This window comes from Tetrao urogallus (genome assembly GCF_951394365.1).
Source record: "Tetrao urogallus genome assembly, chromosome: 12".
Lineage (NCBI taxonomy): Eukaryota > Metazoa > Chordata > Aves > Galliformes > Phasianidae > Tetrao > Tetrao urogallus.
The window spans coordinates 1,607,363-1,624,774 of record NC_136825.1 but is presented as its reverse complement, the minus strand read 5'-3'; the positions used below and the strand labels follow the sequence as shown (position 1 = coordinate 1,624,774).

Below are 17,412 nucleotides of genomic sequence, written 5' to 3'. Positions count from 1 at the left end.
TGGCACAGTGTGCAGTGTTGCTTGGGGGAGTGATGCAAAAAGGGGATGAAGGGCTGCAGATGCCTTTTGCTGCATGCCCTGCCTGGCTCTAAGTGCGGCCATACCCCAAAATCCAGAGCCCTTTTTGGGATGTCTCTCCCAGCCCTGCTGTCAGCCCTCCCTGGTAATCCGTAGGTGGAGCTCTTCTGTCATCTTTTTCTGCCTATGTTGCTAAGAAGTGAACAGAAATAGCTTCCAAGGTGGAAAAAGTGCCTGGCTCAGCAGCTCTTGTGAAGGTGAACTGCTCCGGGCATCCTTTGAAGCACAAAAAGTTTCATCCCGGGGGCGTTTGCTGGGTTTCACTGCTCAAAGTGCAAAGGGAAGGGGTACTGTCTTGCACCCATTTCTCACTCCACGTTGTTTCTCCTCCATCCTGCAGGTCCAGGTTGAAGGATGCAGCAGCACCCTGCTGGTGCCTGGCAATCCACAGTGCACCGTGCCCATCCCTGCGCCCGGCCCCGCAGCACCGTGCCATGACGGGCGGACAGGAGGCAGCAGCAGGACGGGCGTGTGGGGCTGCGTAGCCCCCTCCCTGGGTACCATGACTGGAGAGACCCAGCATGCGTACAACATCAGTGAGAAGAGCGAAGCTGGCCCCAAAGAGCAGGACAAGGACTTTGGCTTCGAAGGCTGCGGCGAGAAGGATGGCAGAGGGCTCGGTGGCACCGAGGGGACGTCCTCATTCGCCTCCACCAAGGACAAGGAGCCCCACAGCCAGCGGGAAGCCGTGATCCGGCCGCAGCAAGCGGGGAAGATCGACTTCAAATCCCTCCACAACAACCCCAAGTTTGCGGGTGAGAGCGGTTGGGGCGGAATCAAGGGCGGCCCCCAGTCCCCCCCAGGCAAAGGCCGAACCCGCGAGCGCAGCCGGCGAGCAGGGAAGGGCGAACGGGGCCAGCACCAGCTCTACCGCCTCAGCATCGCCAGCACTCGCCCCGGCCCCACCATAGGCATCGCCTACCCCCAGCAGAAGGTGACCCCCCCGAAAGCTCCCGACCCCGGCCGAGCTCCTGCAGCAGGCAGTTACCGCTTCCACACACCCAGCGTCCCCGAGGAGGAAGAGCTGAGCTTCGGCCGCTGCTTCCCCGAGGCGGCTGCCAGCCGTACCTCTGCCAACTATACCTCACCGCCCCACGGCCCCAAAGGGCAGCCCCCCCCCGGCGTGCCCCTCAAGAGCCCCGGCACCAATGGGCAGCTACATTACTTTGAGTTTCAGGCGAATGGGGCCAATGCGTGGCCCTCTCCGGAGAAGAGCTTCGCAGGTGCTAGCTATGGGGTCAAGCCCAGCTCTTTCTCTGAGGGTGGCAAAGCAGGCGGCCACTCTCTGGGCACTTTGCCCTACCAGTTCCCCTTCCAGCTGCTGCACGAGGCGGGGAAGGAGCCGTACCGTGGCGATGCTGAATACCTGGATGTGGCCATTGCCACTGGGCAAGCGGCTCACGGAGCATTCAGCTTCCATTCATCGTCTGTCCGCGACTGGCAGGAGGAGACACCAAGCGTTGGCCCCTTCGAGGGTGCGTGCCCCTCAGGACGGCTGTACGGTGTGCCCCCGCTGCTGGCCCCACTGCCCACCCCACACCGCAGCCCACTGCCGTGCTATAAGGGCAGGAGCGAGCATCCCACCGACCCCAGTGGTGCTCTCTCATCCTCTGGTGCTATCGACCAAAACCCAAGCACTTTCCAAGAAAACCAAGCTGTTTTTCCGTCTAGTTTACACTCGCCTAACGTGCCAAAGCCAGTCGGTAAGGGGCAAGCCTCAGCCAAGGACAGTGTGCCCAGCCCACGGCTGCTGCTGCAGAGCAGCCCCCTTCGAAGGAACATGCCACCCAATCTCTCCCAAGTGCACTTTCAGAGCAAAGCCTATTGCAGCCCCCCTGCGGGTAGCGCGGGATCAGTGCCTTTTGAGACCGGCATTCCTCCCCCGGCGCCCACCCACCCCCGGCTCATGCAAGCCTGGGGAGGGGCCGCGAAGGTGTTTTCCCCCATGGACCAGAACTCAGCACCTTATTCAAACCCTGTTGGAAGCCAGTTCTCCTTCGAGTGCCAGCCTGGCCCTGAGCAGAGGCAGCAGAGGCAGAAAAATGCCAGGATGCCCTGGCAGCAGATACACCTCGCTCCCGCAGTTCCCACTCCCAACAGGATGGAGCTGCCAAGACCAATCCCTGGCCAGAAGCTCCCTTTCCCTCTCGGCACCCCAGAGTGGCCAGGCGGTGGCAAAGCCCACAAAGGTCCCACCCTCAGCAGCCCCTCGGGGTACCACAGCAAAAAGCTCTTATCAGGAGACAGTCTTGGGGCACAGCATGGGGACCTTGCCTCTGTGGGTGCTTTTTCTTTCGACAGTGGCAAGGATCCGGGGTCTCCCAGCTGCGACTTGAGAAGCAAAGCCCTCTTCTATGGCATGAACCAGGCAGGGCCGCCTCCTGCTCCTCCTGCCCCCAGGAGCTCATCAGGCTCAGCACTGGTCCTGCCACCATCAGCCTTGGTGGCCACCTCCCCATGTGAATCTCCGCTGCCTTCTCCCGTCCCCAATCCCACCTGTGGCAGCACCTGCTCCTCGCTCTCCCCCATGTCCAGCAGCCCACTCAATCCTGGCTTTGACGATGGCCAGATGCCTACAGCGCTTGCCCCTTCACCTTTCTTCCACCACCCGTGCCATACAAAGGAGGGCAGCAAAAGCTTCCACCCTTCCGAGGTGCTGAGCTCAGCCTCTCTCCATTATCACCCCCAGGACCCCTCCAAGCCCTTCCACTACCCTCCTGACACCCTAAAGGATGACAACCCCCTGAAGTGCTCCCCGGAGAGCCCCTTTCACAAACCAGGTGCGGAGGTGGCCAAAGGCTGCTTGGAGGAGTTGGATGGGGGCACCCCTCCACCACCACCCTACACATCCCATCACCTGCTGGCCGGCTCACTCAGCAGCGCCAGCCTGGACCAACTGGATGTGCTACTGACCTGCAAGCAGTGCGACCAGAACTACAGCAACTTGGCCTCCTTCCTGGAGCACCGCCAGTTCTGCACGTCCCACCCCGAGGCCAAAGAGGGACGGCGAGCCCCTGAGCCCCCCAAGCCACCCACCAGCATGCCTTTGTCTCCAGACCCCCAGACCCATTTGTTGGCGCTGAACAAGGGTGAGGAGTTTCTGTTGGATGGGGAAAGCAAGAGCGAAGGCAAGGAGGATGCTCTGAAGGGTGGCCTCTTCAATGCCAGCTCACTGCCACTCACCGCCTCCGACCTGGATATCGACGACGCCAAGCTGGACAGCCTGATTACTGAAGCTCTCAATGGCCTGGGCTACCAGTCAGACAACCCTGAGATCGACAGCAGCTTCATAGACGTCTTCGTCGACGAGGATCTAACAGCAGTGAAGGCTGCCGGCAGCGTGTCATCCCACAGAGCAAAGGAAGGTCTGGCCTCTGAGAGCAAAATGAAGCATGCGACCACAGAGGAGAAAGGGGTGGGCCAACCCAAGGATGGTTACTGCTCTGCAGACAGCCAATGGGGCAAAGAGCGGGCAAAGAGGCGAGCAGGAAGGCAGCACACTCACAAGAGGAGGCCGGCACGAAGGCTGGCAGCCCGCGAGAGCGAGCAGACAGAACCAGTGGTGGAGGAGAAGACAGCCAGACCGAGGGCGGGCAGGAAGAACAACATTCCACCAGCATCCTCCAGGCCAGCCTCCAGCCAAAAGCAGCCCAAGAAGCTCAACCAGGAGCCTCAGGGTGCTTCCTCCAAGAGCCCCAAGCCACCTCGGTTCTCCATGAAGGAGGTGAAGAAGAGGAAGGCCCGCAGCGGGACGTGGAGCAAGGAGCTCATCCATAAGATCGTGCAGCAGAAGAACAAGCTCCACCAGCTGCACACGAAGAGCAGCAAGCTGCCCACACTCGCTGGGAGACCAGCACCGGGCACCCAGGAGGGCCGGTTCCAGGAATATGAGTACATCTCCGACTCGGAGGAGGAAGGAGCAGCGTGCAGCAAGCTCCGCGGGAGGAGAAAACGGGGAACAGCATTTATGGGGAGAGCCAAATATGGCTTCAGCAAGAAATGCCCCGGGAGAGGCGAGAGAGCAAAAGAGAAAGATCCAGCCTGGAGCTACAGCCAGAGAAGAAACCACCGGAAAAGGGAGGCACCAGAGCACAGCAGGCTCTCCAGTCCAGAGACCACCAAGAAAGGGGACAGTTCTGGCAGAGCCTGCAGGCGCAGCAGCCAGTCGTCCATGGGCAGCAGTCCCAGCACCAGTGCTTGCACCAAGGCTGGTCCCAGTGAGCCAGAAAGCAAGAAGGCAGGCGTGAAGGGGACAAGGTGCTCAGGCAGCCTGGCACTGACACCGACAGCTGTACTCAGCCATCCTGAGGACAGGAGCCCAAAGACGAGCCAGAAAAGTAAGGAGGACTTTTCCCGAGGGAGCAGGCGGGTAGGCTCAGCCAAGCCTTTGGTGGCAGCCTCCAGAACACACCTAGGTACCAAAGCAGATGCTGCCACTGCAGGAGATGAAGAGGAGGAGCCGCTACCACAGACCCCGGAGAGGCAGCTGCCAAGCACAGCCACCTTGGGAAGAAGCCCCATCAGACTGCCCCGTAAGGAGGAGGCAGAAGAGCCTGAAGGAGCGGCAGACCCCACAGGTGAGGCAAGAGAGCCTGCCTTTGAGGCTCAGGGCTCACCTGGGTCAGAGGTGGCCATCCAGAGGCAACACTTTGCCCCGTACACACGTGATGCACTCAAATGCCACGCAGAGGAGTTGATGTCTCCAGCCCATGGTGGGGATGGATCCAGCCCCAGTGCCACCTACTCAGCAGGGGAGGCACCCGGGCTCAGTGACAGTGGGAAGGGCTATGCCATGCAGGCCGCCCCAGTCAGTGACAATGCTGTGGGAATGATGCTGGCCAAAGCGCCTGATCCATACGTCAGCAGTGACAACGCATTTTTTGATCCCAAAGGCCTTCCTGCTCACTACGATGCCAATCTCTTCTCAAAGCCACCGCCCTTGGGACCCTCGCACATGGAGGGTGTGTATTTATGCCAAGAGGACATCAGTGCTGGTTCCTTCGAGCAGAAGCACGCCAGCGTCTCCCCCTACACCGCAGAGACTCAGCAGACTAAGGCCTCCTCCCCTCTCAGCTTCGATTCCTCTTCCATTTTTGGAGAGCTGCCAGTGGCCGAATTCGATTCACCGCTGTACGAGACGGTGCCTGCGAGCAAGGACAGCTATGTGACAGCGTTTGCCTGCCCTGGAGGTGACCCCAGCAAGCCACTGCCCTTTGAGCAGCCGTTCTCAGCATTCATGCCAGAGAAGGACTGGTCCCTCATGGAGGAGGTGGCTCCAATGCTGCCCGAAGACATGGCTCCCTTCCACAGCTTGTCAGTGGACAAGCCACTCGCCAAGAAATTCCCTGAGGAGGGACCCATCCCCACCAGCCAGCTGCCTCTGCCGGACAGGATAACAGATTACAATGTGGCTTTCATGAACCACATATCAGATGATGAGCTGGAGATCAAGCGCTTAGTGACAGAGCTGGAGAGTCAGCTGCAAACCAGCAAGCTGAGCGGTGAGGTGCCAACCGCCCCGCAGAAGGGTGAGCATCACGCTGCTGCAGCCCTGCAGGGACAGGCTGAGCCCTTCCCATCCCTACCTGAAGGGCCAGGGATGGGCCACCAGAGGGGGCTCTTTGTGGCAGATGATGTGGGCAGCTCAAACCTCCTGGCCTCTGGGGAAAGGCTGGGGGGCGAGAAGCCAGCAGTCACGCATGGAGGCTACGAGGGAGGCAGGGAGCCCTGGCACAGACCCGCGAGGTTCGTCTCGCTGGATGCTGGGATGTGTGCGCCAGCCCCTGCAGATGGATTTTGTCCCATGAAGAGCGGGGAGGAGCTGCAGGGACCTGAGGCCACTCAGGGAAGTGACCCCAGAAAGAAGGAAAATGAGTCTTCCTCCAAAAGTCCACCCGAGTCACGCACAGCAGACACAAATGAGGTGTCCGTCTACCCTGCAGACCCCATTGCAAAAAGCCCTCCTGCTGCCACCAGCACCTCGTTCCCCGAGACACAGGAAGTAACCAAGGCTGGAGAGGACAGCCTGCCACCCCTGGCTCACACATGTGATGCTGAGAGCTTCCCCACACCCGGGAAAACAGGGGAGCTCACTGCAGAGCTGGAGAAGTTCGATGCCAGTCTTCCAAGCCATAACCCTGAACAAGGCCTTCAGGCAGATCCATGCACAGCTGCGGATCTTGTCTTCTCGCCTCACATCAAAGATGTCCCAGATGCAGAAGAAAGGCCCTTTGGCAAGTCTGAGGCACCCAAAATGGTGAAGAGTGCTGTGGATTTCAATGGGGACAGCAGTGCGTCTGCATTGCTGGAAGAAGCAGAGGAGAGGAAGAGCCCTGCAGCCTTCTTGGCCCCTGGGCATGGAGATAGAGGCAGCAAGCAGACGGCACGACTGCTCGACATGCTGAGTCTGCCCAAGCAGAGCTCTCCAAAGACCCCCCAGGACACCAACCCGCTGCAGCAGCTCCAGCTCTTCGTGGCACGGACAGTGAAGAGCAATGAGGAGGAGATGCTGCTGCCATGCTTCCCTGTGCTGCTGGCTCCCGGCCACCCCACTGCCTCCAGCAAGGGCCAGCCAGAGCAGAAAGAGGAGAGCAACGATGGGGAAAATCAGACATATCGGCCTGCCCCAGGGGAAGAGGATGGCCCCGTGGTGGGCAATGCAGAGAGCATTGCTGCCCCTGCTAAAGATGCTGCACTATTCCCCAGTGCGTGTGAGCAGCTGGAGTCGTTCAGTGCAGCGGGCTCTTACAGTGCAAAACTATCCACATTCGCTGACCCCGAGCTGCAAAATAACGTAGCAGATCTGCAGCACTTAGCAAATGAGCACACGGAGCTGAATGACATTAATATCCGTGCAGATGGAGCTTCCCCAGAGCGCAGTGACCTCTCACCACTCAAAAGCACAGCGGTGACCCTGCTGCCAGGGCAAGGGAAGAAAGCTGATCAGCTCATGGAAGACCAGGAACTAGATAAAAACAAAGCGACCTTGGCATTTACAAAACATGAGCAATCCCATTTAAGCCATAATGCGCCAGAGAAAGAAACGCAGGGCAGCACGGCTGCAGAGATGCTGGGGGCAAACAACACTGAATGTGGAGTGTGGTGCGAAGGAGCTGATGTGCAGGTGTCAGGATCTGTACAGAGCAAGCACATGGGAGCAGGCAGTGCTCCCAGCAGCCCTACTGACACGCTCGGTCCCTCGGATGAGCTCCAGGCACGTTCCACCTTGCCACAGGACCCAAAAACCTTCACGGTAAATGCAAAGCTCCCCAGAGATGGGAACAGCAAGAAAAAGCCCCTCAGCTGTCATTACGCAGATGAAGCTCTGGCCAGCCAGCCCTTGCTGATGAATTCTTCCCACCCTGAGTACTTGCAGAGCAGTGGGACTGATGGAGAAGGGTCACCCAGCATTGGCAGCCAGCTCTTAGAAGAGAAGAACGCTTGGGGGATGGAGGGTCCCTGTGAGCCGCGCTCTGCTCCTTGCTCACCACCTCAAGGTGTTGGGAAAGAAGGACCTGAGAGCACTGGTGACGTGCTGCCAGGCTCTTCTTCTAAACAAAACCAAGTGTGTGCTATCCCAGATATGGCCATTAACTCTATACCTCCAAAAAACACAAACTACCCAACCCAGCCCACGACGGATCTGCTGCTGATCACAGACAGAGAGGTAAACCTAAATGAAGAGAAAAAGTTTGAGAACAGCTCCAACGATGGCAGTAAGCACCAAAATGACACAGAGGCTCTGTCCGGTTGTTTTGTTGCTCTGCAGGTGCCAAGTGCTGTCTGTAGAGGTTTTAAAAGGACTGGAGATCTTGGTCCCACCGAACTCAATGACCACCGCTCAGACGCAGCAGAGGTGGAAACGGGTGATCTCTCCAAAATCACAGAGAACGGGGAAAAGAGTTTAAAAGGTGAGAATCCCAAAAGCCACAGGGCTGAGCATGGCAGGGAAGCTGCGAGTTGCTCACTGAATAACGCAGACCAAGGAGAGAACAACACATGTCCCAGTACTCCCAAACCTTCCCAGCTTGAACCCCATAAAGAAAAGAACCCCGGTGTGCTCCAGGTCATCTGTGACATCTGCTCAGCCTCTTTCCGCTCCAAGCCCGGCCTGACCAGGCACAAAGCTGTCAAGCACCACGTGAGGAACAGCAGCGTGCTGCAGGCCAACAAAACTCCTAGGTCTGCCCTGATCTCTGCAGACCGAACATCAAAAGCAGCAGCTCAGAAAGTCCCCAGGAAGAGCCTGAAGATGGGCAAAGAGAAAACCTGCAACTCCCAGACACCAATTGAAGTGGTTGAGCACGTCCCCAAGAAAATATGCACCGGACTGGAGAAAGAGCCTGGAGCACAGATGCAGGAGGTGGTCAGCAGAGTGCTGAGCGACCTGAGTGTGAGATCATTGGAGATGTCGCAGGAGCTGCACCACACACGCTTTCTGCAGCGGGAGATGGGGGCAAAGGGGCAGAGCGTGGAGGCAAGGGCAGCAGGGGAGGTGTCAGCTGAGAAGCTGGACCCGGGCAGGCAGGGCAGGAAGGGGGAAAAGGGCAGAAGGAGCCAAAGCAAAGATCTCGAAGGGATAAACGGCAATTCAGAGAAGAAGCTGAACAGGAAAGTAAGACGAAGGAAAGCAAAGGCATTTGCCAGCAGACACAAGCCTGATGATCTGTGTGAGCTGGAGGAGAATTTGCGTCCTCCCCCTGCTCTCCTCAGCTCCAGCCTGCCCAGTGTCATGGAGGGCTTGCATGAGGCTGGCGGTTGCGTCTCTACAGAGGAACAAAACAGGCCCAACTCATCCCAGCACTCTCAGAACACAAAACAATCTCCGTGTGCAGCTGAGCTCGCAGAGGACCCAGGTGATGGGACAGTGTCTTCAAAGGAGATGGCCAGCAGGGAGCCAACAGGCACAGCTGCCTGTCCTGAGGAGATGGAAGATCCAGATCAAGTAGAAAGTAGCACGCAGGCTTGCAAAATGTGGGTTAGTGGGTTGGCAAAGCAAGTCGGGGAGGGATTGGGCAAGGTAGGCAAAGAGCAGCATCACAGTGCCAACAGCAGGGAAAAGATGGACACCGAGACACGAGACGGTTTGGGAGGCAACGGCAACAGGAACTGGAGCAGTGCTCCGCAGAGCCCTCCATCTCCTTCCCATGGGGTCCCACTGCTTGAGACGTATGATCTGGAAGGCTCTCAGACGTCCCCCAGGCGCAATGCCCTGCAGCCCATGCCAGCAGCCAGCCCCACATCTGCAGAGCCAAAGCACTGGGCAAAGGCAGAGCTTCCACCGAGCAGGGAGCACTCACTGGATGAAGACTCCACGTTCTCCCAGCTGTTCCCCAGGGATGACCAGTTCATCCGGAGGAAATGCACACGGGTCTATGGGAAGCGCAGCAAGAAACCCAAGCCCGCCAGCGAGGCAAGTCTCCAGCCAGCAGGTGCCATCGACCTCTTCACCATCCAAGTAGCATCTAACCTAAGCAACACCAGCTCCTTCTGCGTCACCAGGGAGGACCCTTGTGAATATGAGACCATCTCCATTGACGATGCCTTAACGCTCAACATGTGTCACGGCAACAAGGCAAAGAGTGGAGAAGATGTTCCTAGTGGATCTGAAGGTGTTGTGTTGAGGTCAGACGGTGAGAAGATTGACCAAGAGAAGGAGGTCATTGACTTGGAAGACAACATGCTAACCTTCTTGTGCGAAAACAGCCAAATAGACAACGTCCGCAGCATGAACATCTGGGGCAGTCTAGAGAAGGAGGACGAAAGCCTGTCTGCTGAGATATTTGAGGCCCCAATGGGCCTTGAGAGCGAGCACTCACTTGGAGAAATGAGCTCCAAACCACCCAACCTAGTGGAGGAGCCATACAATGGCGGGGTGACCGAAGAGTCAAGCTCTCCTGAATTCCACGCAATTGACATTGAGAGGCTGAATGCAAAGTTTAAAATGAGAGATGTGTGTTTCTTCGGCCCTTGTGAAGATCCTTCTGGGGACAGCAGCACCGTGAGTTTCAAGCCAAAGCCAGGCCAGCACAGCAAGCATAGCAGGAGTAAGCTAGAAGATGGGAAGCTGAGCAAAAACCGTGGTGACATCACCATCAAGACCAAAGACAAGCAGTACAAGTGCAAGGTCTGCTTCCAGTGGTTCCTGACACTAGGAGAGCTGGACTTCCACAAACTAACCCACAACCCATCCCCACCACCCACCTGCTACATGTGCGTCCAGCGCAAGTTCAGCTCCCGGGAACAGCTGAGGGACCACCTGAAGGAGAAGCATGCCAAGAACAAGGCAGGGCTGTGGGCTTGTGGGATGTGCCTGAAGGAGATTTCCGATGTCTGGATGTACAATGAGCACCTTCGGGAGCATGCCACGCAATTTGCTCGCAAAGGGCAAGCGCAGAAGTCTGTGATGGGCCTACCGTCTTGCTTCAGTGAGGACAGTGATGCTGTCACCCATTTCCTCAACACCATCATGTGTCGGAAACCCAGCAGGTCATCCCGGCATGCTGACTCCAGCTGCAAGCATGCAGTGAGCAGAGAGAGCAGGAGCCCCAGGGAGCTACCCCTTGAGCAGGAGGCCAAGGCGATAAAAGAGCCCTTAGAAAGCAGCATGAAAGTAAAGCCAGCTGCACCCAGCTCCTCCAAAGCGTCTGCCAGCCCTTCTCCAGAGCGTACATCAAAAAGTGAAGGCACTCCAAAATCTGTCCCCATGCACCCAGACTGCAAGGATCCTTCCAGGGACTGCCATCACTGTGGCAAGCAGTTTCCCAAACCCTTTAAACTCCAGCGTCACTTGGTGGTGCACAGTTTGCAGAAGATTTACTTGTGCCACAAGTGCCCCATGTTCTACCAGGAGACCAAAGAGCTTCGAAACCACCTCAGCCAGGAGCACGGGATTGTGGAGGAGCAGGAGATCAAGCACACCACGCTGTATGCCTGCGAGCTCTGTGCCGACGTCATGCATGTTATCAAGAAGTCCTTCATATGCAGCATGTGCAACTACACCTTCTCTAAGAAGGAGCAGTACGACCGGCACATGGAGAAGCACCTAGTGGGAAGCAGCAAGACTTTTAAATTCAGAGGGGTCATGAGGCCCAGCAGTGCCTCCAGAGAGCGCAGAGAGCAGGGCAGGGAGGATAGCTCTCTTCGGGAGGCTGTGCCACCAAGCAAGAGGAGGAAGGTTGCTCACAATGGCGGCTCACCCGCTCATCTCAACCACACCGGTGACCTGCAGCTGGTGGAGTCTCCAGCTGGCTCCAACTTGCAGCCTCCTCCTGCCTCCTTCTCTACAGCCTCCAGGGACCCGACGGTGCCTCTGCCCCAGACCTCGGTGAAAACAGAAGAGCTGGTGGGTGACTTCTCTGACCTGCTGGCAGAGATGGAGAAATCTCAGTTTGACACCCTGCCTCCACCCCCCTGCCTCTCCCCATCTTTGCCACAGGCTACGACAAGTGGCCCAGAGCTCAGTCATATCGCTGCCCTGTCCATTGAGGAGCTGGAGAAAGGAGCGTTTGATGGGAAACCGCTTCCTTTCTTGGACTCACCTGAGTTTGGCATTGACCTTGCCGGGTTAGCTTGCAACCAAGCTACAGACCAAAAGCTGTCTCCTCCACACCTCACCGAGAAATGTGGCTATACCGATACTCCTAAACGAACAAGCATAGGCAACAAAGATGAATACATAGCAGGACTTTCGGATAATCCTGATGCAGACACGGATGCCATGGATGGAATCCCATTTCTCCAGCTTGCCAAGAAGGTCTCAGAAATTCCTTCCCCAGGGGCAGAGGCTCCGCCAGCCAAGGAGACCCACAGGACGCTGTGGGGCAACCCCAGTGAGGCCTCCTCTTGGGAAGGAGCATCCAAAGCCACTTCTCCAGGGTCTGCTCATCAGCCCTTGCCCCTGAAGGACAAGACGGCGTCACCTGCACTGAACAGAGCTGCCAAAGATTCGGCCCCGCAGAAGAAGACCGCGGGTGAGGAGGCTGCTCCTGAGGAGGGCCAGCAAGGCGGCGTGGTGAAGGACAAACCCACGCCCGAGGCCAGCCCTAAGGACAGCAGCACGAATCCCAAGGACCACGGTGGCAACCCCAGCAGGTCCACAGGCCACCAAGCCCGGGGAGAGGCAGCCAACAACGCAGCCAAGCTTCACCCCAAGAGGCGGAAAGAACACAAATCTCTCAGCCACCGGGGCAGCGCCGGCTCCCGGGAGAACATGGAGGGGGACGGCAAAAAGAAGAAAATGCGGACGCCGGGTCTGTCCAGGAGCGAGGGCTCCGCTGAGCTCAAACGCAATGACTGGGGCAACGGCGACGGCCCAGCCTTGTCCCCTGGGCGGAGGGAGACCCACTGCAACAAGCTGCTGCCCAGGCCCAGAGCGGGCTCCCAGCTGAAGAAAACGGTGCCGGATGCTTGCAGCCAGAAGAAGGGGGAGGTGCGGCACGCCAACGGGGACGTGCGGCGGAGGAAGGCCATTTTGGGGAAGAGCCTCCAGCAGGTGCTGGCCAAAGGTGCGGTGCAGAGCCCACGCGGCTCATTGCACGGCCCGCGGCCCGCACGTGGCACCAGGCCCGCCGGGACGGCCAGCTTCCGCACCGCCGAGTCCCAGAACAACCTGCTCAGCCAGCTCTTCGGGCAAAAATTAACCAGCTTTAAGATTCCTCTAAGAAGAGATACTTCAGAGTAATTTATGGAAGTGACTTACGGTGATCCGCAGCTGCTTTCATGGGGTTTGCAAGGGAAAAATTATCAAAGCATTAAATTCGTTTGTGTAGCATGATTTTTTCTGTCTAGCTTAAATGAACTTGCACTGCAGCCTCTGTGAAATAGTTTGCTTTGTGTCTACTAATCTACTTTAATTCACCTGATTTATCATGCAAATGCTAGAACTTTGATGTTGCTGATGATTTTCATGAACTGAAATTGTAATCGCTTTGGGCAGACTGAATCGTGAAGAGCAATTTCTTTATTGCAGAAGTGCTGAGGTTATAAGGATACTTGCAAATCTCAGACCCTTTTGAGACTGTGTCTGTGTTATCTTTGTACAAAGTACTTGAAGAGATGAACTTCATTCCGTAGACGTCTTATTCATGAGGTGCAGTACACTGTAGAAAGCAAATTTATATATATATATATATATTTTTTTTTTTTTTTTTTTGGTGAAGATTTTGCACAAATAATCCCGTACGATTCATTCAATTGGGAGCTGGCCTAAGAGCTGATACAATTAAAATAATTAAATTAAGCATCAAGCATCCCGCATTTTGACAGTTATCCCTGGGAATTGGTTTCTACGCCGTCAGGAGGACCCCAAAGGCGCCGGGGCTGTCCGAGCGCTGCCGCCGTCGCTGCCGCTCTTTGACCACTGTAGACGATGCGCACGGAGGAGAGCTGCCGGCACACTGCACCTTGACACTTGTGACAAACTCTTGTGTTGTTTTGGTTTTTTTTTTGAGGGGGGGAGGGGAAAGGCTCGGAGATTTTTATTATTTTTTGTTGTTGTGGGGGTTGGGTTTTTTTCGGGGGGTTTTTTTTGCGCAACGACAAAACTGTGCCAATTTACCGCACCGCAACGGTACTACCCGAGTGCCCTCAACGGTATCACTTCTACCCTATCTTACTGTATTGAGTTAGTGGCTCTGTAGGTATCCGCTTGTACTATGCAGTTACTGGTGCTATTCTTCTTTTGTAATGTGAATACAGACTTCCTCGATCGAGAAGTAAAGGAGAACCGTTAGGAAAGCAGCCGTTACCTGGAGGAGAAAACAAGGCAGGAAAATCAAACGTTAGGGACAATCCTGTATGCTGGTACTCCGCAGTGTCGCGAAGGTTACGTCACGCCCAACGAGCACGTCGTACGACCGAACTTTCGAACCAGAAAGAAATCTCAGGTGCACACGAGGACATGGAAGATAACTAAATACTATTGAAACACTCCCAAGTCAAGGAGGTGAAGCAATGCACTGATGTGATATGAACAGTCAGAGTCCTTTGCGTCTGTCCTGCAATTTTGTTTTGTTTTGTTTTGTTTCAGAGTTAAAAAGAAAAAAAAAAAAAAGAAAGAAAGAAAAAAAAAAAAAGAGGCTTTATTCTGTTAATATGTACCTTTACAATTCTTTGTATTGTATAAAAATATTGTAGGTAATTTACCTTGGGTGCAATGTGTTATGTCAAAAGTTTTTATTTTGATATTTTGTCAGAGAAGCAGAGAGAGAGCAGGAAACGCCGTTTTATGATGTTGTATGTGTGCTTTGAAAGTGCCTCTTTAATATTGTTAAATAAACTATGAGATGAAAATATGGGGTGGTACTGTAAAATCATACGTGATTAATCTTTTCAAATATATTCCAATATTTTCACAGAAATTCCCTGTCTGTGTGACATTTGTGGGCTCTTTCTCCCCAGCTGTGCCTGCCCCACTCTCAGCCCCATTCCCAGCCCAACCACAACACGACCGCTCTCAGAGGCTGATGTTCTGCACGCTTTGGTGTTGTCTCATGCAAAGCAGCTGCATTGCAAAGCAGGGGGACTCGGTCCCCCCCCGTCACATTGCAATAATTTACACAGGCGTGCAGCTCCTGATGCCCGTTTTCCAAAGCTACTCCCCAAACCCCACCCACTTGCTATGGACTCCCTTAGAAAGTGATCAGCTTTGCCATATCTTAATGCTCTTGGCTGAGCGATGGAACGGGAACTCTCAGTGCCCATCCCCAGCATCCTCATGCCCTGGTCACCACCATGGGGACATCCAAGTGGCATCTGCGAGACACCTCCAGTATTTTCCATATTCCCCTTGCCTTTCATAGAAGGCATAGAGTCGTTAAGGTTGGAGAAGAGCTCCATGCTCACCAAATCCAACCATTGAGTCATTAAGGTTGGAGAAGAGCTCCATGCTCACCAAGTGCAACCACTGAGTCGTTAAGGTTGGAGAAGAGCTCCATGCTCACCAAGTCCAACCATTGAGTCGTTAAGGTTGGAGAAGAGCTCTATGCTCACCAAGTGCAACCACTGAGTCGTTAAGGTTGGAGAAGAGCTCCATGCTCACCAAGTCCAACCATTGAGTCGTTAAGGTTGGAGAAGAGCTCCATGCTCACCAAATCCAACCATTGAGTCATTAAGGTTGGAGAAGAGCTCTATGCTCACCAAGTCCAACCATTGAGTCGTTAAGGTTGGAGAAGAGCTCTATGCTCACCAAGTCCAACCATTGAGTCGTTAAGGTTGGAGAAGAGCTCCATGCTCACCAAGTCCAACCATTGAGTCGTTAAGGTTGGAGAAGAGCTCTATGCTCACCAAGTCCAACCATTGAGTCGTTAAGGTTGGAGAAGAGCTCTATGCTCACCAAGTCCAACCATTGAGTCGTTAAGGTTGGAGAAGAGCTCCATGCTCACCAAATCCAACCATTGAGTCATTAAGGTTGGAGAAGAGCTCCATGCTCACCAAATCCAACTCCAATCCATCCCACCATGCCCACACACCGTGTCCCCATGTGCCACATCTCCACAGCTCTGGAACGCCTCGAGGGACGTGGACTCCACTCACCCATTGGCAGTGACACCGTAGCGGAGGGATCAGGCCCAGGTGGGGAAAGCTGCCCCATTTGTTCATCCCCAAATTGTCCTCGAGACGACCTCTGCTGCACAGCGCTGAGGTCTGGAGGTGGGAGGCTGACACAAAGCCGGGCGTATTACGTTCTTTAATTACTGTTGCAATCATAACATTTAAACGCTGTCAATGAGAGATAGCTCATAACCGCGGGCTGGAATCCTCGCCACTTGGGGCTTGTAACTAAAACTGCAGGATTAATTTGATTAATTGATAGAATTATTTTCCAAACTACTCTTTTGTTTATGGAGGCTTAAAATGCTCACCGCCCGCACCCTCCTGGTGTGTTGCAGAGTGGAGATAAAGAGGCAGAAAATAATTAGTATGGCTTAATTTAGGGGAAAAAATAACCTCAAAAGAATTTTGCAGAAAATTTAAAGCGGCACATTTTACTTTGTTTTGGCAGGAAATATTATGGAGTTGGAAATGGGACTTTTATGTTTTCTCACTCCTATATTTCACCGGGTCTGCAGCCCTACCGAGGAGAGGAGTATTTCACTCTGCTGCTGCAGCTCTCCCACACCTCCAGCTTTACACCATGGCAAAATTCCACTGAGAGCAACAGGTTTGCTGCAGGCAAGTGCAGGGATGTTGTGCAGGAGCTGCTCTGACCTTATTCCTGCATGCACTGCTCCCCCAAATGCTGCCGGAGCCCCAAACATCCTCCCTGCAGCACTTCACGCTCCTACAGACACCACTGGAGCACTGAATTCTTCCTTTCATCATCCCTGAGGGACGTCCATCAGCTCCCAAGCCCTGTAGTTTGCTGAGTGCTGCATTATCCATGCACTCCTGGCATGGTGTACAGTTGGCTGATTGCAAATGCCCCTGACAGCACGATTCCAGCAAGGAAGGAAGTGATGGGTTGGGATTGGAAGGCATGGCATGGCCTAGCATGGGATGGCATGGCGTGAGATGCTCCTTGCTACCACAGCAATGTACTCTGGGATGCTGCATGGCACCCTGCAGCAATGTGCACAGCCCTGCCACCAGCCCCAGTCTGAAACCAGGGTTCCCATCACATTCGGATCTTTCCTGCCTCCTCGCTCCCAGCCCACATTTTCTTTCTTCCAGCTGCTGTTTGCTCTCAGAGCCCCCCAAATCCAGCTGCCTTTCCTGAAGCCATGCAACCAAGTTCCTGCACTGCAGGTCCTTTAAGCCTCACCACTACGCCTGGCGGATAACAGGATCCACCATGGTTGTCACACTGCTGGCACAGCTAGAGATATTTTTGTTGCTTGAGTCAAATCCGCCTGTTCCTTGCACAGCAATAATTTAAATCCTGTCTCACATACCCTCTCCTTGCCAGGGACCTCATGCACCCGCAGCCTCAGGTGTGCAAGCTGCACATCTGAATGCAAGCAGGATGGGGATGTGATGCTCCACTGAGGTGCAGATTTAAGGAGAAGCATAGAATGGGGGGGGGGGGGGAACCCCAGGCTGGGGTGGGTGTTCAGTGGAGGGGTGAGGGAAGGGGATCCTGCCACAGCCCCAGGGATGGAGTTATCAGTCCAATTCAGTGCTGTAGCATCATCCCCAAAGCAGCCAGCAGGACAGGAAAAGGAAGAAAGAAAATGCACCAAGAAATCACAGAATCACAGAACATCCCGAGTTGGATAGACATCCCGGACCATACGGGCTGATCCCAAATCCCTTGAATTCAGGGCATGGGGTGCAAGTCTGTCTGTACACTGCCCATCACCTAGGAGCAAACTGCACCGTCCCTTCCAAGCCCAG

General features: G+C 55.1%; 1 protein-coding gene across 1 annotated transcript; it reads left to right on the top strand.

Annotated features, from left to right (window-relative positions):
- Nucleotides 1-580: 580 nt before the first annotated feature.
- Nucleotides 581-12,760, top strand: ZNF469 (zinc finger protein 469; the record flags this gene model as incomplete). The annotated part of the gene is made up of 1 exon (XM_079541347.1): nt 581-12,760. One exon carries the CDS (start codon nt 581-583, stop codon nt 12,758-12,760), a length of 12,180 nt encoding a protein of 4,059 aa, XP_079397473.1.
- Between the last annotated feature and the right edge of the window lie 4,652 nt (nt 12,761-17,412).